At 43.1% G+C, this 24,910-nt stretch overlaps 1 protein-coding gene across 6 annotated transcripts in view; it reads left to right on the forward strand.

Annotated features, from left to right (window-relative positions):
- The window catches only part of ETV6 (ETS variant transcription factor 6), a 139,968-nt gene that overhangs the window by 84,483 nt on the left and 30,575 nt on the right, over window positions 1–24,910 (forward strand). For all 6 annotated transcript variants that reach the window (XM_056339909.1, XM_056339906.1, XM_056339907.1 and 3 more), the window contains one exon: window positions 21,215–21,379. In XM_056339909.1, the coding sequence (XP_056195884.1) occupies window positions 21,215–21,379 (165 nt within the window). The remainder of the gene's footprint in view (window positions 1–21,214; window positions 21,380–24,910) is intronic.

The following is a 24,910-nucleotide window of genomic DNA, read 5'->3' on the forward strand; positions in this document are numbered from 1 at the left end:
CAACTCTTGCCATTTAGCCTTGTGGTGCCTCAGATTCCTCATACTAATGCCATGATGCTAGTGCTTCTTTCTGCCCCCATGGACATCTCCTTTGTCAAGATCAGTGATGACCAACTATATGAGGAGGTAGCACTTCAGAATTGTCAGTCTGTCAGCACAGAGGTGTGCCTGCCCCATAAACAATCCTTGGAGCTTCCCTGTCACCAAACTACCCTCTGCTCTCCACAGTGTCTTCTTTCAACTCAGATTTTTTCCTCTGCCACTGCAATACCTTAGCTTTCCATGCTGTCTGCTGTATTCATCTGTACCATGCAATGATTTTTACAGTTGCCCCCACAAAGTTGCTGGCTCCTGGTAACATTCCTGAAACCTCATTTTTGGTAGTACTGTCATCTTCATTTTGTGATCAGTTGCCTAAATATTGCCTACACAATGGGGCTGCTTGTTTGCGTGTAATTCTTGTATGTTTATCTATGCCAGGAGCTTATGGCAATTTTTTGCCAAAAGATGGAAGAGAGAATAATCTTCCAGACATTTTGACCTGAATGTTCCTGTTTTTCTTCAGAGCTCAGCCTCTTGAATCTGGTGAAGGCACTTTATTTGTTTCATTGCTTTTGTGTTTGTGTTATTTTAGAGATTCAGGTTGAGATCAAATTAAATTGAACTATGAAGTTCTGAAGGAACTTCCTGAGGTCCGCTCCCCCTAGATTAGGAAAGGCAAATGTCTTAAGCTTTTAGTTTTCATTACAGCATAATTTCGATGCAGCCTTCATTCAACCAGCAGTAACTGTTTCAGTTTGATTAATGGACTTGACTTATAAATATGTACAGGCTGGCCAGCTGGCTGTCACTTCTTGGCTGATAGGGGACCCCAAATTACAAGCGCTGCTTCTCAGCTATGGGACAGACAGGAGTGAGGCGCTGCTTTCAGTCTCCTGGTAGGGCAAAGAAACAGCTTCAGGGTTATACGTAGGCATGAGTCCATATGCTGTGTAACCTGCCATAGATTGAAGGCACCTGGGAAAAATGACAAGCTCTTTTTGTTTTGCACCACTTGTTTTTCAGGTTTCCAGGCATTTCCCATGATAAGAACTTGGTTTTGATAATTTTACAAGTTTTTTACTTTTTAACTGCTGTGGCTGACAACTTCTTTGCCAGGACAGAGAACAACACATCAGTGTGGAACTCTCAAAATGTCTGGTGCCCTAAGATCTGGAACAGACTTGAAGGAAGAGAGGTGGTCTCTCCTGTGCTATGGATACCCCAGTGCTGGGCTGTGCAGATGGGAAGGGAGTCTACCTGTCCACAGGCAATAATGAGAAGAGCTCAAACCTAAGGGGCAGGAGAAGAGCCTGGAGCAAGGAGGTTGGTCAGGGAGACTGACATTGCGCACTGGCACAATTGGAAGTGGAGAGAGAAGGACATGAAGTCAAGCTAGGAGGATGGGTTTCTTAATCTTGCCCTTCCTCTGCTGTCACATACATCTGCTGCACAACCTGCTGGGAAAATGAGTCGGTTGTGGCAAGGTGTCTCATGGCTTCCTGCCTGTGTTGGTTCCTATAACAAATGGCAGTATATTCCTGCTGCTATCAGTTGCCCCTTTAGCAAAAAACAGCAAAGGTCTGTATGTTGGACCTAAAAGTGCTAGCCCTGCTGCTGACCCATGCAGGTTTCATTATGGTAGAATTTCTGAGGTTTTTTTTCACCACTACTGATACTTTAAAGAAAAGGGGGGAAATTACACTCAATATGTATATTCTGCATTACAGCTACTAAGGTTGTAAAGGTGAGGGAATGTCAGAATTAACATTGCCTGTGTGAACATTGATCCTTCAATTACATGAGCTTTGCATATGCATCAACGCATGCAACATCTTGTAAAGTGTGGACTCCAAGGGACTGCATGAGTAACTACTAAATACTGATAAAGAGGAAAGGGGATAAACCTTAGTCAGTAGAGAGGATAACTGCAGGAGAAAGCTATTAAGTCTGCAGGGACTCTAGGTCTGCTTGTTGGTATCTCAGGAGCAGTGCTTTTGCAGCTCACAGGTTGTCCGTAACCACATCAGCTTTGGTAACTACAGCTGTGCTGGAATGGTTGTCTTGAAGCATGTGAGAGTTTCTTCCTGGCTGCATTCAGTACGTGTGGGTTTGCTAGGTCTGAAGTGGTTTGTACCAAATCACATAGAAGGCCTGTGGCTGAACTTGGGGTTTCCTGGTCCCTTGACCAGTGTCTTCCTTGCTAGAAGCTTCTTCCTTTTGCAGCAGTGCACAGACCTACCTTCCCTTCCATTCATATTCAGTATCCCTATGGCAAATAACTCGGCTGTTTACATGGGATAGTAGGAAAGTATTTATTATATTTTTAGCAGTCTGTAATGTAATTTAGCAGATGGAAAAAATGAGAAGGAGAGCCAGCTTTCTGCAGACCACCAATATGTGCTTTGTAGGCTGGAGCTGGGAGATTGGTAAGCTAAACCAACTGAGGTAGTGCAAAGGTTGCTGAACAGATACACATACTATCAAGCTGGAAGTGCAGTCATGAGAAGACCTGCAGTTAAAACCACTCAAATCAAGAGTAAGCTCTTCCACTGACTGTAGTAGGCTTTGAGTTAAACCCCATTGGGTCCTAAGATGTTTAGTTCGGAGATCTGCATAGTATGGTATGTGTTTGTAAAGTGTGTTTGTCATGTTGTGGAGGTAATAGGTAATACATAAACCTCACCATGTACTTGAACAAACTGAGTAAGTCTGCTACAGAAAGTCAGCATAAAGCACTGTATTGTTCGTTCCCAAAATGTAATTTGTTTTAATAATTTATAACTCAAATAGTACACTAGGAAAGATATAATATATTGGGCAAACATAATAAAGTATTGGGAAAATTTTAGAGTTCAATACAGATCGGCTATTAAATATTTTCAGTGAAGTAAAGTGAAACAGCTCAATGCTGCAAAAAATGATCCAACTGGCAGATTAGTAAACTGAAAATTAACACTTAATTTGTAAATATAAGTAGTGAAGTTCAGAAGTTAAGTCATTAATAGAGCTCATCTGTCGGTAAACTTTCCTGACATTAATTTTTAATAGTATAAAAGCAGCTGGTTTTGAAACAAAATTCTTCTTAGAAGAGGTCAACACAATAAAATTTTTACTGTTATTTCCAAAATATTCTAAGTTTTAAAAAAAGAGCTTTTAGCAATGATTATCAAACTGATCCTCATAACAATTATGGAAAACTTGGCTTACCCCAAAACTTGGCTTACCCCAAAACTCAAAATAGACATTTCAGTAAGTGTTGTGAAACCAAAGCACCAAAAAGTGGTTGCATCTTGAATGCAGTGCATTAATAGCAACTTTGAAATATTGCACTTTTTTTCCTTTCTTATTTTTTCAGTGGATCTGATTTTGTACCAGTCTCCTGAGTGCTATGAACTCTTTGGTTTTTTTCTTTTTCCCTCTGCCTGCGGAGACCAAGATGATGCCTCCTATAGCAAAATCTATGATGTTACCCTAATGTTACCCCATCGCTTCTGTTTTGTTTAACTTTCCTGAGCTGAAGATTTGGGAAGTATACCAATAAACTCCATCCTCTTAATAGCTCTGCACAGAGATTACAATCTAAGAAAACTCTGGACAAAAATATCATTTCTCTGCTGTTTGTGTGCATTACCAAGCACACCAGGGTCCTGGTTTATGATTACAACTGAGACACCACAATTATACAGAATAATAATGCAGGCCTATTGAATTGAACGATGAAGATAAATTGATTTCAGTTAGGACAGTACCTCCTGGCCCTTCATATGGACTAGGGCCTCATTGTGTGAGCTGCTGTAGTTAGTGAAATAACTGTGTTCTGTCTTTCTGTACAAGCAGGGCGTAAGGCCTACTGATTTATAGATTCTAGGTATTTTTAAGCTTCTATGAAAAACAAAGTGAGGACTTGTGCTGAGAACTTCAAAATGTGACAAAATTTCAGCATAATCCTTCCCAGAAGAAAAAATGTGGAATTAAAGGGATACCCTGCCCATGTTAGAAATACGTATTTTTTAAGAAAACTTAAACAAGAGAAAGACTCTTTCAGCCCTTTCTTTCCCTGGATGGCAGTTATCCAAGCGAGACATCCCACTAAAATCACTGGAACTGCTTGTGTAAGTAAATGCTCACAAGAATATGGGTTAAACTGTGCAATCCTCAGTGTCTTGTTTATTCCTTCAGTGTCATATTTACTTAAATTCAGGCACTTCGGTATTCATCTTGCTTTCCACTATTCATGAGGGTTGCTTTGCAATTTTACATTTATCTCAGTTTTGACAATACAAGTATGGATATCACTTATACTTTTGTTTATAATTGCTTTTAGTTTGAATAAATTTCAATTGTTTCATTTAAACAAATAAAATTAGGATGCTCTCATTTAAAAGCAGAAAGAACACCCACAGCCATTTTGACTGAATGTGAAGAGAAGGCAGCATTCTTTTTGCACCAACAGCACAATTTTTCTTTATTTAACATTGTGCAAATAAGAATAGAGTTACCAAAATGTATCCTAGGTCTTTACAAGAAATAAAAATAAATCAGTAAGTGTATAATGGAATGAATATTGGGATTAACTATAGATAAGGTTTTCCTAGGGCTTCTCTGACACATGGAGAAATGCCTGAGAACTGAAGTGGAGAGAGAAGGAAAAAGAAGAGAAAAAAATATATGCAAAGCCACTTGGGTAGAGTTATGCAAATGACCTTATCAGGGCAAGCAAAAGGCTTCTCCATTGTGCCTGCCAATTAGGAAATAGCAGCTATGGACATACTCAACTCCCTCTTACTGAGGAGATGCAGCTTTAGCCTGTGATGTTGGCAACCACACCGTGAAAGGAGATTAAAAATTGTCTCCTCTTTTATGTCTTTTTAAGAGGTTGGCAGAGATGCTATATGAATCCTGGACAGGGCAAGCACCCTGATAGTATCCCAGTACCATTTTTTCAATTTCGTATGGATTCCAGCAAACCAAGAGAGCAAAGAAGCCACTAGGTTTTGACAGGGCTACAGAAATAGTCCCAGATATTTTTTGAAGGCACTGATGTCTCTTCATCCTGAGTCCCATTCTGAAGAGAGAAGGGAAAAAGAAACACTTTCTGCTGTTCAGCCCAACTCAGCCTGCCTGGTTCAGGTGTGCTGGTCTTTTTTTTCTTACCTCTTATGATTAAATTAACTCTCACAGCTGGTCAAGCTGGAGGGAAACACAGGAAAGCAGCATCTAGTCTTAGATTTTCCAAACACTGAAGTGTGTCGAGATTTATGAAGTGTTTTTGGTAATTAACACAGAAGGAAGACATTATATTCTAAATTAGTAACATGAACCTTCTGATATTATGGGAAAATTTTCTCTCCCTTTTGGTGCCTTAAATACTGTTCTTAGCACTGCAGCTAAATTGTCAAGATTACCACTGATTTCCACAGGAGTTGCAGATACATTTTTCAGGATTGAAAACCAGTGTTTTCAAAACCATGAGCAGGCATTAACTGGTCACTCATTTAACATTCAGCTGGGTTGAATAAGTTCATGGTCAATATAATGTGTTCATGAGGATTTTTAATAGCTAGGGTTTGACTGGGCCTGAATGGTCTGGAGGCAGTCGGAAAGGATGGTCAGGTGAATGGGTCAGCTGAAGTATTAGGCTCAGGACTGGGTGCACACCCTGAGGGTGCATCCAGTGTGTTAATGCTGCTTTATGCAAGGCGCTGCTTCCCAGGATTGAAAGGCAACCATGTGAGTAGCAGTACTTAAGCAAGAAGGCAAAGACTGAAAAACCAGTGTGATCTTTCTGCATCCTAAAATTGTGTCTTTCTCTCCAAACCTTGTGTCTTTCTATCCTTATCCCCATAGTGAGAGAGAGAATGTCCTGTGTGGAAGAACAGGATTTAGTGGAGGCTAATGGAGTTGCCAGAAATGTGTGTGCATTGCAGCTGCCAGAATGCAGGGCTGCAGGGCCAGCCAGCCCTGGTGGGAAGCTGCAGAGGGAGGCATTCCTCATGTACCCAACAAAAGCTCTGAGCCTTGAAGGTCCTTGTTACATGGAGATGCAGGCTGTGCAAGAAAATCAACTCAGGCCTTCAAAATGAGCTCTCTAGAGAGAGAACTAGAAAGTTCGATGCAGAGGAGCTGTGCTCCCTGTCCCAGGCAGGGTCAACATTGTGTCTGCTTCTGTGAACAGTACAGGCTGAGGGCTGCCTTTGTTTATGTATCTTTGGCAAAACCAAAAACAACAGAAAATGAACTATGTCTCAAGAAATGCTGGTACTTCATGTGCAGCTTTGGGTTAAGTTCTCTGCTGATTTCCCCTCTGCCGTGATAATTCCTTTTGTGGGCACAAAACTGAAGAGACAGCAAGATGCCCAGATACGCAGAAAAATCTCAGTGTGCATTGTCTTAGACTCTTTGGCCTTACTAATGCATGCCTCAACCTGTTCTTCTAGATCCTTTCTTTGTTGTAGGTTTTCAAAATCTTGTTTTCTTCAAGACTAGTTCCTATATAGAGTATTTAATGCCCCTTACTGAGAACAACCTGTTTCCCAGTATCATTTCTCCAGGTTAGTGATTGTTATAATTGCCTCAAGGATGCCGTTTAGCAATGAAGGAGAGGCAGTGAAGCAACACTTGTTCTGCATGCCAGCCCTTCTCTTACACACAGAGGCTCACTTATAGTTCTGGGAAAGAAGGGGGGAAAACAGAATAACAGTGCTGTGATTTTTTTTTTTTTGTTTTGTTCAGTGCACACTGCTCACTCCTTGTTTTCTTTCTGATAACACCAAGGTATTTATGTGCAAACAAAAGACTGCTCTTGCCGAATCAGCCTCCTCCTCCTCCTACCTGATTCCATCAGCAGAGTTGCAAAAGTGACTGTGAGAGCACTAAATGAATAAGGGTGAGGTTGGACTGACAAAAGAAATCTTCTCTTCACATGGTATGCACACCTCAGGGGTAGTGGGGGGAAGAGGAAATCTAGAAAAAGTTCAAAACAAGGCATCAACAAAACATCTTGTCAAGTGAAGTAGTGTTTCAGCACCTAGATTAACGAATTTAGTCAGAGCAGGGAAGAGTCAATGTTGAACAGGACCAACCTAACAGTTGCCCATTCCAGTGCTTCAGAGGAAGGTGTAAGAAAGAAATGCTGTAATCTGTTAAGGAATAAACAAGCCCACAAAGAAACCTTTTTCTGAATTTCCATTATTTGGTTATCCAAACACCTGAATAACAAGGATGTAAATCTTTTCTGAAATTGCATTCATATCCTCAGAAACTCTGCACGGTGTCACACACGGAGGACTGTGTTTTCATGAACATACAGTATTTGAGTCCATATGCTGTATGTTTATTATCTGCCAGAATGGTGTGAGACATCTAAAGTCTGCAGATTTTTTCAGGGTTTCACAGGAAAATTTTTGGCACTTTGCATTCCCTAATGTCATTTTGTGTGAAATTGCTGAAGAAGACTTCTGCCCCCCTCCTCAAATTGACAATGTGCCCATGTCTGCATTTCTGTACCATGCTGTCAGTGCTAAGACAGTTGACCCCAGTCATGTGAAAAAATCAAAATCACGTTAATAAGGAAGGCATTTCAGAAAAGTAGTCTTCCACTTGTAGCGTATTAAGAAGAAAGACCTGGAATGTCAAATTGGTTTGCACTGACAACATGTATCTGTTAGCTTAGGAATTTCTGTAATGTAGGCATTAGAAAAACAGGCACGAAGGGAAAATTTAGGGCAACTTGAAAAGTTTAAAAGGTATCCTTTCTTCAAAACATAGTTCGCTGTCCTTCCCTAACGTGCGTGTTCACTTCCTACTTTCTTGTTTCTCAAGTCTGTCTTTCTATTTGCCCTACTCCCTGCCATCTCCTGCTCGTACACACGCAGTCTTTGATCCTGAGAGGTTTATAAGCTATGCAGTCCTGCTGCAGTCTGGATTTGACTCCTGTGCTCTAGTTACCAGGAAACTTCCCTTCCTCTGATCTAATACTGAATAGCATTTTAAAAAAATTGCTATTGCTGGTACAGTTGGCAAAAACAGCTTTCATGGGTACTTAATTTGTGACAGTCGGCTTAACCAAAGAGAGGATATCCAGGCAGGTGTGTCTTAGTAGGACAGCAGATACGACATCAGGGATGGCCAGGTTCAGACAAGTCCAGGCGCATGACCAGTAGGTCCAAATGGTGGATTTTTAAAAAGGTGTTACGTCTTGTGCAAGTTGGTTGTGAATCAATCTTCCCAGGAAAGCAGAAACTTGAGATGATTTGGAAGTCGCGATACAAAAGAATGAAGCTAAACTGGTTTGGACTTTGTAAACCAAGCAAGTCTTGAAGCATTGGAAGAACAGAAGAGAAATTACTACTTTATAGAGACACCTCTGTTGCATTCCTGATTTTAGCATGATTGTGATTGTTTGAGTTTTTGTGAATAGAAATTGTGTGAACAGATATACCTATAAATCTGGATTTCTGCAACAGAAAAGATATGTAATTTGACAAGTGTCCTTCACAGAGCTGGCCAAAATTTGCCAAAATACATAGGAGCACTACTATGAAAATTTTAATTAGACAAGTTGATGAAAAAGTATTTCAACTACATTTTCACAGTATCCTCTTAGTAAAGAGTGTATGGGGGTTCCAGTAGTTTCAGCTGGTTCCTAGGAGACCAGCATCGTGTGCACACCATCATGCTGCTCACTTTGCTTGTACATTCAGTCTTTTCCCTCTCCTATCTATGTTGTAATGTCTTCCAGGCAGGGACTCCTTATTCGATGTTTTATACCATCTGGCACAACTGTCAGCCATGTAAGAAAGCCATTAGGAGTTATAAATATTTCTGAAGGTGGTACCAGTTAATTCTCTTTCACAATACTTAAACTAAGAAAAATAAGGTTGCTACCCCTCCCCCCTTCAAAAGAGGGGGCACTTTTAGTGGGACTGAAAGGGGTAACCCTTTCACCCCTCCCTGCTGTCACAGCTCCACAGCTGATCCCACCTCAGCTCTGGGACTCCCAGCTGCAACGCACAATGTCCCTCTCAAGAGACAGAGATCCCCTTTCCCCCGGCACATCTGCAGCAGTTTGTTGACGATAGCAAGCACAGGGATGGCCACCCTTCCTGTGGGAAAGGAAGGGTGGAAAGGACAGCACAAGGTAGCTCCAGTGATGTTGAGGTCTTTAGGTGTCTAGTGTACTAGTGACCTAGCACAATAGGTTTACAGAGTATTAATCTGAGAATCTGAGATGGTGTCAGTTACCCATCATTACTAGTTATGCAGTCTCCCTCACGCACCTTTACCTTTGCAAGAAACCTATCTCACCCATTTGTTTTCCTTTTCATTCAAAGCTTGATTCTTTACTGGAAATGCGTAGGTAAATTATTTGCCTCTATTGACACTGCAGTAATTTTTCCAACCCTGGAAGCGAGCCTTTCTTGGTGACATCATCAAGATTAAACTCAAGTAATACAGTGAGCCCATGCATTTTCCAGTGACATGACATGTTCTGTAACAATACTAGCTGAAGCATTTCTTCCTTTCTCTGTCACCACATCCAGCTGTTACTCTTTTTGCAATTTGCCACCTCCCTGCCAGTTGTGTTGACCTAACAATTGTGCTCTTAATCAGCTCAGAAAGCTGATCTGGCAGAAACTGATGTACATATATATACTTAAATACAAATTATCTCTCTCATCAAGATCACAGCATAGCTCCTTCACCAGCTGCACTGGCACATCAAAGGGGTGGACAAAAACCAATACTAAGTCAGCTTATTGTGTGAGCTGTGGCCTGCAAGGAGCTGGTTCGAAGGACAGTATAGTGATTGCAGGCATCCCAGTGCTAAGACAGAAATTACTTTGTTCTGGTTCCTTCATAACAGGCGGAATAATAGAAAGGGATTCCAATATACCCAGTTCAGGAGTGGGGATATTTCCCTCAAGCACAGGACTCCTGCAAGACACCTGTGAAGCCAGAGGGGAGAAACTAAAAGTGTGTATTTCCAAGACCTGAGGCTGTCACAGAGAGGTAGCTGTAGCTCAAGTGTGCCTCTCTGCTGCAGTCGGAGGTGAGTTGGTGTCGCAGCTGCCCGGGAATTTGCCAGAGCCATAGTACCCACAGACCTCAGCATGAACTGTCTGCCGTAGCGTCAGATAGACTGTGCTGAACACGCAGCGTATGCTCAGGCCCTTGTTGTGGTTGGCACATCAGGAAGCTAGTTCAGAGGGCATCCCAGGGATGACTGCAAGTGCTGCAGCCGTGACTGCAGGATGCTCATGTCTTTGAGACACGCAGCACAGCATCCTAGCACCAATCTGACAAGCTCCCAAACAGGATCTTGCCTGCTGTCCCAATTAAAAAAGTTGATTTTTAATTCCTTGGACAATATTTTCAAGTGGCCCCAAACAGAAGTAATACCTCAACCTCATAATGCTTGCATAGAAATAGTAAGTGGAAGCCAGTGTTTTGGGGGCCTAATATGAGAAGTTAGTGGGTGTGCTGACTAGCTTCAGAGCAAGCAGGAGTTAAACCCTGGAGAGGAAGCAATTCTCAAGCTGCAGCAAAGATAATCATGATAATTTATCATCTGATAATCAAAGAGCACACACTTAATTTGTTCTCATTATCAATGTATTTCAAGCAGAAGTACCTTAGTACGAGAAGCCTTTCTGTGCACAAGTTGCAGTGGAAGGGTAAAGGGCCCCATGTAAATAGAATGTAGTTACTTCTCTTGTTTGAGTAATGTATTGTAGTGTAGTTTGGCATCCATCTCAGTGGCCTCTCTGTCCCCCTGGATGTGGAGTAGAACCCCAGGGATCTAAAGCTGTTGTTTTAAGCACTTGACCTTTCTCTAGGACAGCAGCGTCTTCTTGGAGAAATGACTGACAGTTTGTAAGAGCTGCAGGGATTTGGTTCATTAAGGAACCATCAAGAAATGAAGCTAAATCTGGAGGTTTTAATCATGTCAGAACTCTGGTTTGCAGCATCTTGGGAGCGGGAAATGTCTGCAGCATGCTAAGAGTGGGGTTTTACTTCCAAAGCCCAAGATGTGGTTCAGAACTGAGTACGGCATGCAGTCTCCAGAGCTGTAATTTGCACCGTATCCCCCAGTTATTTAATATTTAATGTCACCTGAAGGCAGGTCTTCACATAAAGCACAGAACTCCTCATATACTGGTGGATTGAAGCAGGCTTTTATAGCCCTCCTGAATTAGGAATCTGAAGGAGAATGCCTGCATAAGCAAGAGACAGGTCCAAAAGTGAAATCAGTTACAGTAGAAGTATGACATGCTTTTACCACATGCTGGTGGTAAAATTTTCGCTACACTGATTTGCTTAATGGTTACAGTCAAAAGTAAGCCATGGTTCTGGCTGTGCTGCCAAAACCTGCTTTTACAGTAGCAGCACAAGTGCAGCTGCAGCTCACAAGGCTTGAAACCCCAGTGCAGAAGAGGCCAACGGATGACATCTTGCTGTCACGGTGTAGACTGTTCTGTAGTGGAGCTGGCCTCACGTTCCCTGGAAACAGCCTGGAAAACACGCTTTTTCTATACACGCTCACCCCTCCCCAGCTCTCACAATCACAGTTGAGTTGGGAAACAAAGTCCCAGCCAAAATTCCTGAAGGGAAAGGGACCCAACTTCTTCAGGATGTCAGCCTCTGAGAACAAAATCTCCTTGTGAGAAGAAAGCAGCTTCTTAATACAGGAGGATTACTATTGCTATGTTGTTGGTGGTGTTTTGTTGGCATGTGAAACTGAGATTTCAAAACTTTCCACTTGATTCAGCTGTACAAAAAGGACTTCTTAAACTCGCTCTTCCAAAACAGTAGAATCACCTCTAGATTTGCAGCCACTGGAAGATTGAGGTGACCTAGCTGATGATAGGTTAAAGTGTTAAGTTGCTGAAAGACACCATCTTCATTTTAGCAGCTGCATTCATCGCAGCTAGCAACTATTTCTTCAGAGTTTCACATCTTTCTGGAGTGTTGATCAGGTACCTAAAACCAGAGCTTTCAGTTCCATCACCAGCATTACTGCCCCATACTGTAAGCATGGTAATAATCTGAGCACTCCACTGTACAGCAATTAGGCAGCAGGCAAAAGACTTAAGTAAAACCATATGTAGGTCAAGACTACCAAGATCAATTTATTTCTACTTACTTACAAATCTTCAACACCTCAGCCAGGGATCAAGGCCACATTGTGTTAAAAGAAAGAAGCGGCATGTATTGACAGTTCATTCTAATACAGGTTTGTTGTTTGGGGTTTTTTTACCTTAAAATTACTGTTGCTAGGATGCACCAATTAAGTGACACAAGAATTGGGAAGGAAAAGCAGATGTTAAGGATGTAAAGATACTCTGGATTTGTCCACTTGTAAAGAGGAGCAGAATGTAGTTCCTGGATTCAGTCCCTCCTATAAGAGATTCAGTGTATGGGCAGGTATCCAATGACTTTGTGCCTCACATCTATAAAACAGATATAACAATCTAATCCGTTTGTAGTTGAAAGGCACTGTATAGTGTAAATGTGCAAGTATTACTAATAGTAGTATCAGCAGTGGCCATATCCAATACAGGAAAACTGTAAAGAATGTTTGTTAGACCTGAATTTTGACCTGGATTAAGATAAATTGGTTTGAAACAATGAAGAGCTGCCAAGAAGAAAATTAAGTTTTTATAATCTCCTTGACTTCTGCTTATAAAACTGCTTGCTTCTGTCAGTGTTGTCTTTTGAGCTAGCTAACCCATGCCATTGTCAGAGCACAGCTAGTTTTGTTTAGGATATAGTTTTTGCACATACAAGGAAAAAAGCAACAGAAGACATTTATTTCAGCTCCTTTTGGAAGGGAGCAGTAGGAAAGCAATGTCTGCTCCATGGAAAATGGCCAAAAAATTGGTTGAGAAGAAGTCAGGAGTGGATTAAGACTATAACTGGGAGCAGATCCAAACTAACATTTCCCTGTTCCCCATCCCGCTGCCAGCTGCTTGTGTTGCACAGGCTGCTCTGGTAGGAATCCCATGGTCACCTGCCCTCTCTGCCTATAGGCACAACATGAGCAAAGAGGGGGGTCGTCTGGGACCCAAGCAAGTCCTTTCCTGAGTGCAGCAACTGCAGTAGCAGCCGAACGGCTGCAGTTAGCTGAATGGTATTGTGCTGTCCACAGCTCACTGACTCACTGTTACGCTCTGGCCTTCTCTGAATGTGGTGCCCAGATGCAAAAAGCCAGCCTTCACTCTGCCCTGGAAGGAGAGCTCTTGTCAGGCTTCTAGGAAGGTTTTGCAAATAACACAAAAGGAAGCTGGAGCCATTCTGCACGGCTTTTGAAAGATATTGGACATGGCTCATGGAATGAATGCCTAGAAAACAGGTTGGTCTTTTCATCACCTCTGCGGTTGCTTGCTTCTTTGGCTGATAGCTTTTCCCTTCCAGACCTTCAAAGCCTGGCCACTTCAGCATGCATACCAGCACCATTTATCTAGACTGGTTTGCCCCATCCTGGGTGAATTCTCTTTTCAGGCCACAAACTGCCTGCCAGCAGCAGGTAGACTGCTCCAGCATTATAACATTTTCTGTGACTGATCCCAAAACAGGGCAGCTCACAGAGGAAAGAGGGCTGCATCCGAAGGTCTGCTTTTTCTGCAAGTGAACTCTGGATGATGCAGGTGGAAACAGAAAGGAGAGAGGCAGCTGCTATGGGTCAAATACTGATGTCAGTTACAAGAAATGCAGCACAACTGGCCACGTTAAATGACTGGGGTTGAACTTGAGGCTTTATTCTGACATCAGGTACAACTCTTAAGGACTTCAGGAACTGGTCTGCAGTGTCAGGGACTTTTCTGATTGTTGCTAGGGTAGGGGGTCTTAGGCATAGCTGAGTAATTTTGTGTAAGAGTGTTACTTCATTTACTAATTTGCATCTGCAAAGAAAAGGGTTCGGCTGCAGAGTGAGAAAGAATATGTTCTTCACATTCAATTCTGTAGAGTGTGGCCTTTCCTCCCTCCTTTCCCCCTTGCACAGACTTCAAATTTTGTGGGGTTTTTGTACTGGTGACTTCATCTGCCGTCATTAATCAGCAAGCTGTCTCATCCCAGCCAGCTAATTTAGAGTCCTGCTTGTGCATTTGATCAGCAAATGCAAACCATGTGTAATGTCAGCAGGTCAGGGGAGGTGATGGAACATGGGATTTTCACCTCAGTTCCAGAAAGGGCCATAGTTGCTTCCAGGAAGCTGAGCTTGGCACTGGGTGTGGGGAATTGAAAAGATTTATTTCCCTGTATGAGAGCTTAGAGGTTGATCATTCTAATTGAGCATTTTCCAATCAATATGTTTCTTACTGGCTTTCCAAAGGCTGCATTAGAAAAGCAATTTTATTTATTTTATGACCCTGAAGCCCTAAGGGATTTGGGTGTGTCAACTTTCCAGGGTCTCTTTACAGTGAAGGGCTGGATCACAGGGCACCACGCTAGCAAAATCAGCATGGTAGAAACCATGCCCAGTGCTTCACTAGGTTTGTTTCTGTAGACGTTCGCATACACTGGGGCCCCAGAGCAGACTTCGTGCACAGAGCATTACCTGCACTTGTGCTCTACCTCTAATACCCTCTTCAACAGGACAGCAGGAGACATAAGCCTATGCCTTTTATTTCAGATTACTACTAAAAAAGCCGTTTCACCCTCTGTTCCCAGCAGTATAGGAAGCTTCCGAAAGCCTTGTCATTCTGATTACAGGCAGTTTCAGACCTTTTTAAAGGGCACACAGACCTTACTGGGATCTCTCTTCCTGCCCATTGCATGACTCCTCTGTTCCCTATCCAGTCGTTTTTTCCTTAACAAGACCTATAAAGGCACATTTTCATCTGCTGCCATCCATTTCCCTTGTACCAGTTTGTACTCACCTCCCAAATAATTCTCTCTGAGGATTAGCCAGGATTAACCTTTTCCTCCTTTTCTACCTTTGCTTATCTCTGGGCCTCAAAGCTGCAGAGCCAGCACTCTGCTGTAGGGTGAGGCAGTTTCTGTGGCCCAGCAGCAATGAATGGCCACTGCTTCTCCACTACATGAGTCACCTGCCCTCTCTGCCTATAAGCACAACATGAGCAAAGAGGGGGGTCGTCTGGGACCTGCTGGAAAGAGCAGGTGGTCAGGCACATCACTGCACTCCAGATCTCTGTCCCTTACTTGTAACAGCAGGAGCACAGACCAGCAGAGATACAGGATTTATCCTGTGGTAAGGCTGCATCTTCCACATGTATGCCAACCCAAGAGCAGCCCCAGGAGGCAGTTGTTTAGGCTGTCCATCTGCATGGGGATAGCTAAGCATGCCACAGCTCTGCTACCCATTGCCCCGCTCTGAGGAATTGAAAAGGCTTCTTGAGAAAGCAAGGTCCTTAATCTTCCTGCCTTTCCCAGCCATAGCAGAGGCAGTCCTAAAGAGCTGCTGAGCACCCTGTGGGTGGGAGCCTACCAGCGCTGGTAGCTATGGGGAAGGCACATGTGGTAAGAGATCGGTGCAGCAGCTCCGGCAGACACAACATAAAATTCCTGCCTCAGGACAACCTTAGAACCCAGCCTGGGTTTTAATTTGAAACCCCCTTCAGCCTGATGGGCACACTGCTGTTGAACTCAGCTCAGCCCTTCCTGGGGAGCAGCATGTTGTGGTTTGTGCTGTCAGGATTGAGCACAATGTCAGAACAAGGCCCCTGGTCTGCAGCAACAATCAATACCTCTGAACAGGGAACCAGGGAGCAGCAGAGACAGCACCATGGGAGTATTGAACCATAGTCATTTGAAGCAGCTGTGCAGCATTTTGCACTTTCAAAGCATTTCAGATATTAAATGGCCAAGCCTCATGACACTTCTCTGCATTTTGGTAATCTAGCTTTCCAAACAAAGAAGGGAGACAGAAGGAGAGGGCTTTTAAAAAGTTGCCTGGGTGAAAGATTTTAACCTGATCGTATGTTTTTCCTCCAGACCGTGTTGCCTTTAAACAGCAATGAAGAGAAAAACACAACTTCATGCCCCCCTTCTGCTTGACATATACACCATCATATGCAGAACCACATATTCTGCTTTATGGAGGGATTTTGTTAATTAATTAATAATAATATAATAATAATAATTAATAATAAGAAAGAGAGCTTCAGTTCCTAAAGAGCTAGTTGATAGCAGATGTTCAAGACTTCTGAACTTTTCCAGCATCATTTTCCGACTAAAGTACTCTGTCCCATAGTCAGGGATGACGTGCCTGATGCTGCCAATCATGATGCATCTGTCCCTGGGTGTTTGGCAACCAGCTGCTGATTTGCATGCACTGGCCCCTTTGCTGTTTGCCCTACTACTGTGCTAAGCAGTTTTCGGTGTGGGAGTGAGAACAATTCTGAAAGCTGGGATAAATGAGAGGTCTGTCTTTACCCGCTTCTTGCCTCATCATCCTGCCTGCCAGGCAGCCAGGCGTAAGGATGGTGTGCCTGGCTGAAGTGGAACAAAAAGTTAGACGAAACTTACTGTGAATGCTGTTTCTGTCATACATGTGGCTGCATCCTCATATCGAAACTAAAACGGAACAGCAGCTCTCAGTGGTACTGTACATCACACTTTGCATTGGATTTGTGTCTTCAGATTGTTCCAAAATGAGTCAAGGTGAAAACAGCCTACAGTACCTTATACTTAACGTTTTAGATTTATCTGTTACATACACCATTCATGGCAAGTCATACTGTAAAATTCATACCCTGTCTTCCAGAGCAAAGGAGGAGATGCTGAATACAATTGCTTTGCAAGATTAAAGTGTTGTTACATCTCTTAAAAAAAAACGTTGTAACCCCACCAGAAGTTTGTGGTCAGATGCAAATACTGTTGGCTGTGTATTTTTCTGTGCAGAACGTTATACTAGGTGAGCGAGCATGCTGTTTTTCCAACCTCAAAGCCTGACCATGCTTAAGTTTCCTGAGGGGCTCCCTGTCAAAAGGAGGTGAACTCTAGAGACCATCAGCTTAAACTCCTCTTCAGCAGACCAATACATTCTGTTGCGTGTGTGAGTGCACTATGTGTGTAAGTGCTTGAACATACTTAAACAAGTTTACTGGCTACTTCAAGGTGTAAATTACCCCATCAGCCCCTCTTCAATGTACTTGGTTTTTCTTCCCAAGAACAGAAAGGAACAGAGAGTAGATTTCTTCTGCAGTCCAGATGGTTATCAGATTGTACCCTGGAGCATGAGAATTGATCGCTCTTACAATTTATAAGGTAGCTAGTGTAACAGGTGTTAGAAACAGGACTTCAGGTGAGGAATAAGTAACAGAAGTAGATAATCTATTGAGACACCAGTGCACCAGCCTGCAGCATTAGGAAGGTGAGCACGAATTTTTCTCCCTGTTTAATGCATATGAGGCTGTCAGATTATAAACGTGTCTATAAATTACTGTATTTTACTGTGCTGGAGGTGGTGCTTGAAAGCTGACAGAAGACAGACTAGAGAATACGCTGGATCTTGCAGGGCCGGATTGTGATGGTTTGCATGGCTTTGTCTAACCTGCTTTCAGCTATTGAGTTCAATAAGTTTTTGTTTACTTTTACACTACACAAATAGGGAGACCAAGATTGGAAAGCTTGCCAGATTTTGCCAGCAGAGCAATGGTAGAGATGGGAGCAGAGCCAGGTCCTGCTCCCAGGTCAAAATTCACACTCTGAAGTCCGTGGCAATGCTGGCCACCGAGAGGGCAGACTCAGAGAAAGGCAGCATGCCCCCTGTCTGATCTACACCTACTGAAAGCACCAAAGCCTTCCCACTGATTTCAGCAGTTGGTTCAGCAGGCAAAACTCTGTCCTTATTTTGTAACACAGCACTTGTTTTCCTCACTTTATTCTGCTTGGTAAATATCTTTGTTAGTTGAAGACAACGCTGTTAGCTTTCACAGAAAATAAAACTGGAGAGATTAAAAGAGACCATTTTCCTCCACTGTGGGCACAACAATAAAAGAGAGGATGAAGAGGGGAAAAATAAGAAACAGCATCCAAAAAAGAAAAATTGTATAAGCAGGATTAGTTTTTCTTTCATGGAGAGTATAGGAAAGCATTTTCAGGACCTACTGATAGCTAGATGTGCTGTGCTGTAAAATCCCTTCAGCTGCAAAGCCAACCCTCTCATGCCCTTGTTTTCACAAAACCAACTGCTTCTTTTTAAGAAAGGGCAAAGAATGTGGGATACAAGTTTAGTAAATGCTGTACTGCACATGAAAGAATTATTTTTTGAACAGTGGTTTCTGAAGTACTTTCAGCAACACCAGTCTGCACTCCCAGAAAAGCCTCCTGCGACTGAACTGGTTCAGCTCACATCGGCATGCAGTGGAGGCAGGCAGCTAAAGAGGGTTTTTCAGAGAAAGTAACTTCCCAGGAAAGCGGCTGGGCAGGGAGGGAGGGAAATGAGAGAAGCAGCAATCCATCTATGGAAAGCAGTTAACATTTTACGGCACTTTCTATCTTCCAAACACAATGTAAGTATTTAATTATGGTATCACCCCATGGGTGGAGAGATGTGGCGCATCCACCCACTCATTTTAGCAATAGCCAAACTGAATTAGAAGGGCTGCTTTTGCTGATTCTCAGTAACTAGAAGCCAAGTGGTCCTAGGTTGTACAACTTTGCGGCTTTTCTCACAAGCTTCGGAGATCCTGCTGAAACCCAGACACCTGATTTGCAGTGTGAAATGCTGGGTCAGTCTCGGAGTTGCTGGCACAGCACACATGGCTTGTCCCTGTCTGTGTAGCTTATTTGGCTGTTCTGGGTCTAGCACCAATCAATCCCTTTAGACGTGGTACTTTTGTGTTAGTTGGACGGAAGGCGCAAATACACTGTCACCAGTACCTGGGAAACATTGATCCATGTTTGTACAGGGAATGATTTATTTATTATGTGATCTATAAGGGAGCGTGCACCTCACGTGAAGCTGTCATATAGCTCTATCCATGTCGGCCTGATTTTTCCAGTGATGTTTTGTTTCATACCACATCTTGTGAAGTGCACATCAGAGGTTCAGTTAGATTTCCACATGACAGTACTCCTTTGGGCAATTTATTACTTGCATGGCATGGCAAAGAGGGAGGCAAAGGAAACCACTCATGAGCATTTCAAGCACTCCTCAGATAGTCTTTTAAACCCTTTGATACAATGTGGTCTGGCTGCATCATGTCTTGACTTCTTTCTCTTTTAGCTGCAGTCATTGTGCATGCTGCCCAGCAGCAGCCTGTGGTCTGGAGTGTGTTTTCTGCAGGAATAGCTCCGTATTCAGCAAAAGATGAACCTCACTAGCATTTTAGATGACAGTTTCCATGTCCCTGAGCAGAGCTACACCTCACTCCTGTCCTTTCAAAAAGAAAGGTCCTACAGACAACTCTGACCCCAGTAATCAGACACTAATTCAATAGGGGGAAGAGAATTTAAGTCCTTCATAAATAAATAAATGCTACTTCTTGTTTCTGTGTGGCACATAATACAGTGCTACAGGGGCAGTTGAAAGCCAATGGAAATTCTTGCTGCTGCCATGCAGACATCCCTTCCTTAGGTCAGCTCTGACCCTTTCTCAGGCTCGATCTCAATTCCTTTTCCAACTAATATTCAGTTCTGCATACAGCTGTGGCTCTGGGACTTTCCAAAGCCAGTGTCTGGGAATCTGAGGTAGCAGCAGAATGCAGTTCACTGCATGTGACCTCTTGCTAAAACACAGAAAAGGGTTGCCTATCTGTTAAAGAAGTAAGAACCAAAACAAAACAGTGACACAACTCTCTCAGCTTTCTTCAGTGCTTGGTAGGAGAAGGGTAATTGGATCTCAAAGAATGGTGTGCCAGGAACAAAATTTCTTCCCATGTGCAGCATACATTCAGCCAGGTGCAATATGAGGAAGGGAGGTTCGTCTTCCTCTGAAGCATAAGGTATTAGTCCCTGCCAGAGGCTGTGTACCTGAGATCTGATCAGATATGGCAAATTTTATGTTCCTACACACAGTGTGAAGCTTTCATTTCTACACAACGCATTGTAGCAAATCAAACAATGAGTCATCTCACAAGGAGGGAAAGAAAAGAAAGCTTTTTATCTCCCGGTGGACAGGAGATAATCTCTCTACCTGGGTATAAACAGCTCTTCACCGTGCTGCCTTCTCTCCAGGGGAAGGAACTATTTTAGATTTGTCTGTAAAACAGATATTGAATTGTCACACCTCCCAAGCCTCTCTGCCTGGGCCCAATAAAGGTAGTAGGCAAAAGGTCTTTGACTTTCACGGTAACTTGGTTGGGCCCCCGTGAGTAAACATGGTAGTCTAGGCTGTATATGCTGCACGAGCTGGCTGGGAGGATGGAAGTGCCAGATTCTCCTTGGAGCCCTGAAAAATCTGTGCCCAAACCAAACATACCTGCTATTTTACTATAAAATGGCATACCACCCTTATGTGGACGGAGTTACGCTGGTAGTATTTTATCACTATACAGGAAACACAAGCTAAGGCAGTGCTAAAGGTGCCACAGCCTCAGCACTTATTTTCCCCTCCAGTGTGGGAATAACATCTGCTAGCGTAACAGCATGTGCAGGAGGGGTGGGCCAGTCTGAATACAACTTTTTTAACTGTACCCATACTGATAACCACTTACAGACGCACTGTTACAGAGGCTGTGTTAAGCAGCCCTCTTTACAGACCCCAGCCACCTAGAGGGAAGTACAGCCACAGCTCTCTTGCATCTGGTTGCATGTTCATTATTCTTGATCAATGACTTTACAAGGGGCATGAAGAGAAAGCATGGCTCTCTTCCATGAAAGGATACACACCGAGGATGGATGGTGCCAAGGGCTTTGCCTCCTGCCTGCTCTGCACCTCAGAAGGAGCAGCTGGAGGAAATTCCCATTTCACAGTGGAAACCTGGAATGAAATAATGTCCTAGAAGCTTTTTTCACGATTCTGAGGCAGTTTTTGTTTCTCAGTATTACTGTCACAGATAAACCAAGGTGCCTAAGCTAATGAAGTATTTCACAGTCCAGTGCCTAGAGTAATTCTCTGTCAACGTGACATTCCTCTCCTATACCTTCCCCTGAGACTTTGCACATTATGGTGTGTGGAGAAAGTAGGATTCACTAACGTTTGCCTATATTCCCATGCCTCGTCTCAATTTGGTAACACAGTCATGGTCTCTTCCTGCCACAGGTTTGCAGCCCGTTTACTGGAGCAGGGATGATGTGGCACAGTGGCTCAGGTGGGCGGAGAAGGAGTTTTCCTTGAGGCCGATTGAGAGCAACACTTTCGAGATGAACGGCAAGGCTCTGCTGCTCCTGACCAAAGAGGACTTTCGATACAGGTCTCCTCATTCAGGTGAGGATTACTTACAGAAGTTGTGACTGAAAAGGGAGAGGAAGCTGCAACAAAATCTGGAGAGGGTCAGAAGAGGAAACTCGTATTTGCTGTGGTGGACTGGGCAAGGGGAGGAGAGGGTGGACAGAGATGCTTGTATGAGGCAAGGACAAAATAGACAAGGAGGGAATGAAGTCCTGATACACCTGAGTTGTAGGCAAATTTGAATGCAAATCCAAACGCAAACATCCAGCCTGTTTCTGGTTAAAACTCCCTGCAGAGCTCCCAGAAAGCAAGCTTCTCTGGCAGCAGTTTGTGACTTCCAGCTCTTCCCTGTAACAGCTTATCTTTTCACAGACAGAACTACAGCAGCAAGTTAATCAAGTGCTCCAGCCTCTTTAAGAAGCCCATATTAGCATTTTGCCTCACAGTTGGCTTGGCTGACTTGCTGCTAGAAGTGACTGCAAAACTCCTCCCTGGGGGACCTTTCCTCTAACAGCCCCTGTGGGCTTTGCTTTATTTTACCATATCCTCTCACGTGCTGGAGGCCAGCCCAAGGCACAGCAGACAGGTGTGTGGATCAGTCTGCCTATTGCTCAAATTATGTCTTCATTTATTCACAAAGAAGATTTAGAAATATGTATGTTGCCTGCCTGTATTTATATCCCCTGCGGTCTGTCTGCTCCAGTTTTACAGCTGGAGTAAGCCTCTGCCCTCCTTTGTCAGGGATGTTTAACTAAATATGAGTTGTGAGCTTTTCTTTTGTGACCATACAAGGTATTCCTGTTAAATATAAAGGCTCGTAATTCAGTCACCATAGGTGATCAAAGAGTTTGGACCAAGTGGTGACAGAATTGCTGTGAGAAGGCTTTCACTGCAAGGCTCACTAGGTGCTGAAGTACAGCTGGTGCTGCCTGGATCCAGCTGATAAACAAGCCATGGCACTAATTCTGCATCAAGCTGCTTGGCTACTCCCTTGAACGCACCCCCACAGCCATCCTCCTGCAGCATCTGCCTCACAAACTGTGGCTTATATTTAGTGTATACGAAGTTTTTTAAGCATGTGCTTCAAATCCAGGACTAATTTTGCATGGAAGGAGATGCCAAACATTCATGTCTATTGCCAGTGTAATACCGTAGTGAAAACTGATGCCTACAAACGTCTGCTTTTTAAATTCTGGTACACCACTTTGAATCATTTAATTAAAAATTAGCCCTGCTTAAGGAAAAAGGAGTACTGAAAGTGTAGATGTGGGCAAGGACTATAAGGGTCACCTTTATGTATCTTGTCTGCAACGCCCCTTATCATTCCAATGCCTTGCTGCCTGCAAGTTATGCCCCTGCTTTTCCCCTTGTGTGCTGTGGGGGCACTTGAAATGAGTAGGATTAAGATGTTTGTAGGCTGGAAATAGAGCGTTCCCAGAGAAGAGCCTCTGGCTTGCAAAGCCTCACTTTATGCAGAAGGTTAAGCTCTTACTTAACTAAATTTGAAATGCAATAACCAAACTAAAGGCCTCCTCCCTTGCTTTTTCTCTCCTCCTTCTCTCCAGTTATTTACCACTGATAATAATAATTTTAGAGCATATCTGAGTCAGTCCCAAAAATTTCAGATGACTGTAGGTAAAGGGACATTCCTGCAACATTGCCCAGAAATTAACTGTACGTGAAATTTAAGAGCTATGAAATAATGTTTGGCATAGAGGTATTAAGTTTTTAAAGATCATAGCTACATAAAATGTGATCCTTTTCCCTCATGGTTAAACCGAGAGAGCTGCATCCACTCCCCCCAGTGGTCCTAGCCATAAAGTAGGCTTACAGCCCCACAGCTATTCTCCTGTTTAGGGCTGGCCAGGGAAGGGAGGGAGAGATTGAAAAACGCTTTTCACTTTAGCATTACTGCATCTGGGTGGTGCAGAAGCATAACTCTTTTGTTAGGTAAAAAGAAGGCATCCAGCTTTAAGGGTGTTTTCAGTAGTCTGTCAGGCCAAATCAAAAGAGGTACAAATTTGCTACCTTATTGCTTGGAGTGTTACAGTACTAGTTATGATTATGCCACTATTGCATTCAAAGATGCAAATTACGCGGTAAAATCACTTTTTAGCCTTTCATGTACTAAACATGGAAAAGGTAACTGGGTTCTCAAGGCTTTGTTTTTAATTAGATTTTCAGGTATTGCAGTCACCTATTAAAAATGCCCTAAAGTCACCGCTGAGACAGTAAAAGCAGCCAAGATGCTAAAAATAAAGCTGAACTATGGAAAGCAGGATGGCTTTAACTGTTTCACGTGAAGACACTAAACTTGCCCACAGATAGAGCATTGGCAGTTTATAGAGGCAAGGGACAAACAGCGTACAGCTTACAATCTCATAGAAGTAACTACTAAAAAAAACCCCACACTCTTGAGAAAAGTCTTTCAGAAAATCCAAGGTTTCCTATGTGAAACTTCACTAAGTTCCTTCTCAGGTAATGTTATTGCTGCAACCTGTTCCTCTGTAATATGAGGAACATAATAAACAGGAAAGAGCAAGCAGAATTAGAAGTCGATAGACTTCCTACCCTGTGTTGTACATTTTCACTTTGAGATGTGCAAACAGTTACATCAGGCAAAATGTATACGTACCTGTGTGTTTCGTGTAGATGTTGTTGGAGGAATGGCATCGGTACAAGAGGCAATACATAAAAAGACACAAAATAAGCAGTTAGTCCACTGGTCTTCTAGATAACTGCAGTGATGTGTTCCACTGAGAAAAGATACAGCAATTCTGGTGCCAGGGAATGGGGGTGGGGGGAGCGAGGAACAGCCTGCCTGCAGCCCAAAAAGAAGCATCTTGATCAATTCATGCAAAAGCTTGGTGCAATACAATTTGCTGCAGATGTTTCTGTGGAAGAGTGATACAATAGCGACTCACAGACTGTATTCACCCATACCAAGTTCACTGTGTTTTGTTCCTTAGTCTGCATCATATGCATCGTATCTGTGGTCTAATACTGCCTGTTGAAGTGAGCTCCGTACAGATTCTAGTAGCTGGAAATAACTAGCTTTTCAGGGGTCCCACCCATGACACCAAGAGTGGCATACACAAGCTCCTAAGGCACCTATAGCACTGGAGTACCACCAGGGTGTTGTCACCAGAGCAAGGGTGTTCAGGACACTTAAATCTCTCAATTATTTTCAAGTCTTTGAGTCCGTCCCAAAGTAACTTCTCAAAGTGAGAGTTCTTCCTTCTGTGGGTTTCCTAGAATGGAGTATCTTAGTAGCACACTGCCTCTGGCTTGAGACACCAATAAAGAGGCTTTAGAGCATCTTCTATCTCCTCCCCCCATAAAGCCTAAATTGTTCAGTAATTGAAGAAGAGCACCATCTTTGCTCCCGGCAGCTCACTGCATAAATCATGGGCTCTACATTTAAGAATACTGTGTCCTAAGGTGTCTGTCTAAAAATCTGAGTCTGTGAGAAGGTGAGACACTGAATGAACTACTGCTTGTAAAGCTTTGGAGCTGTTGGATGGGCAGTCATGTAGCCTGAAAAAAACCTCTGTATTGGGGTAATAA

Source organism: Falco biarmicus, chromosome 5, assembly GCF_023638135.1.
Source record: "Falco biarmicus isolate bFalBia1 chromosome 5, bFalBia1.pri, whole genome shotgun sequence".
Classification (NCBI taxonomy): Eukaryota; Metazoa; Chordata; class Aves; order Falconiformes; family Falconidae; genus Falco; species Falco biarmicus.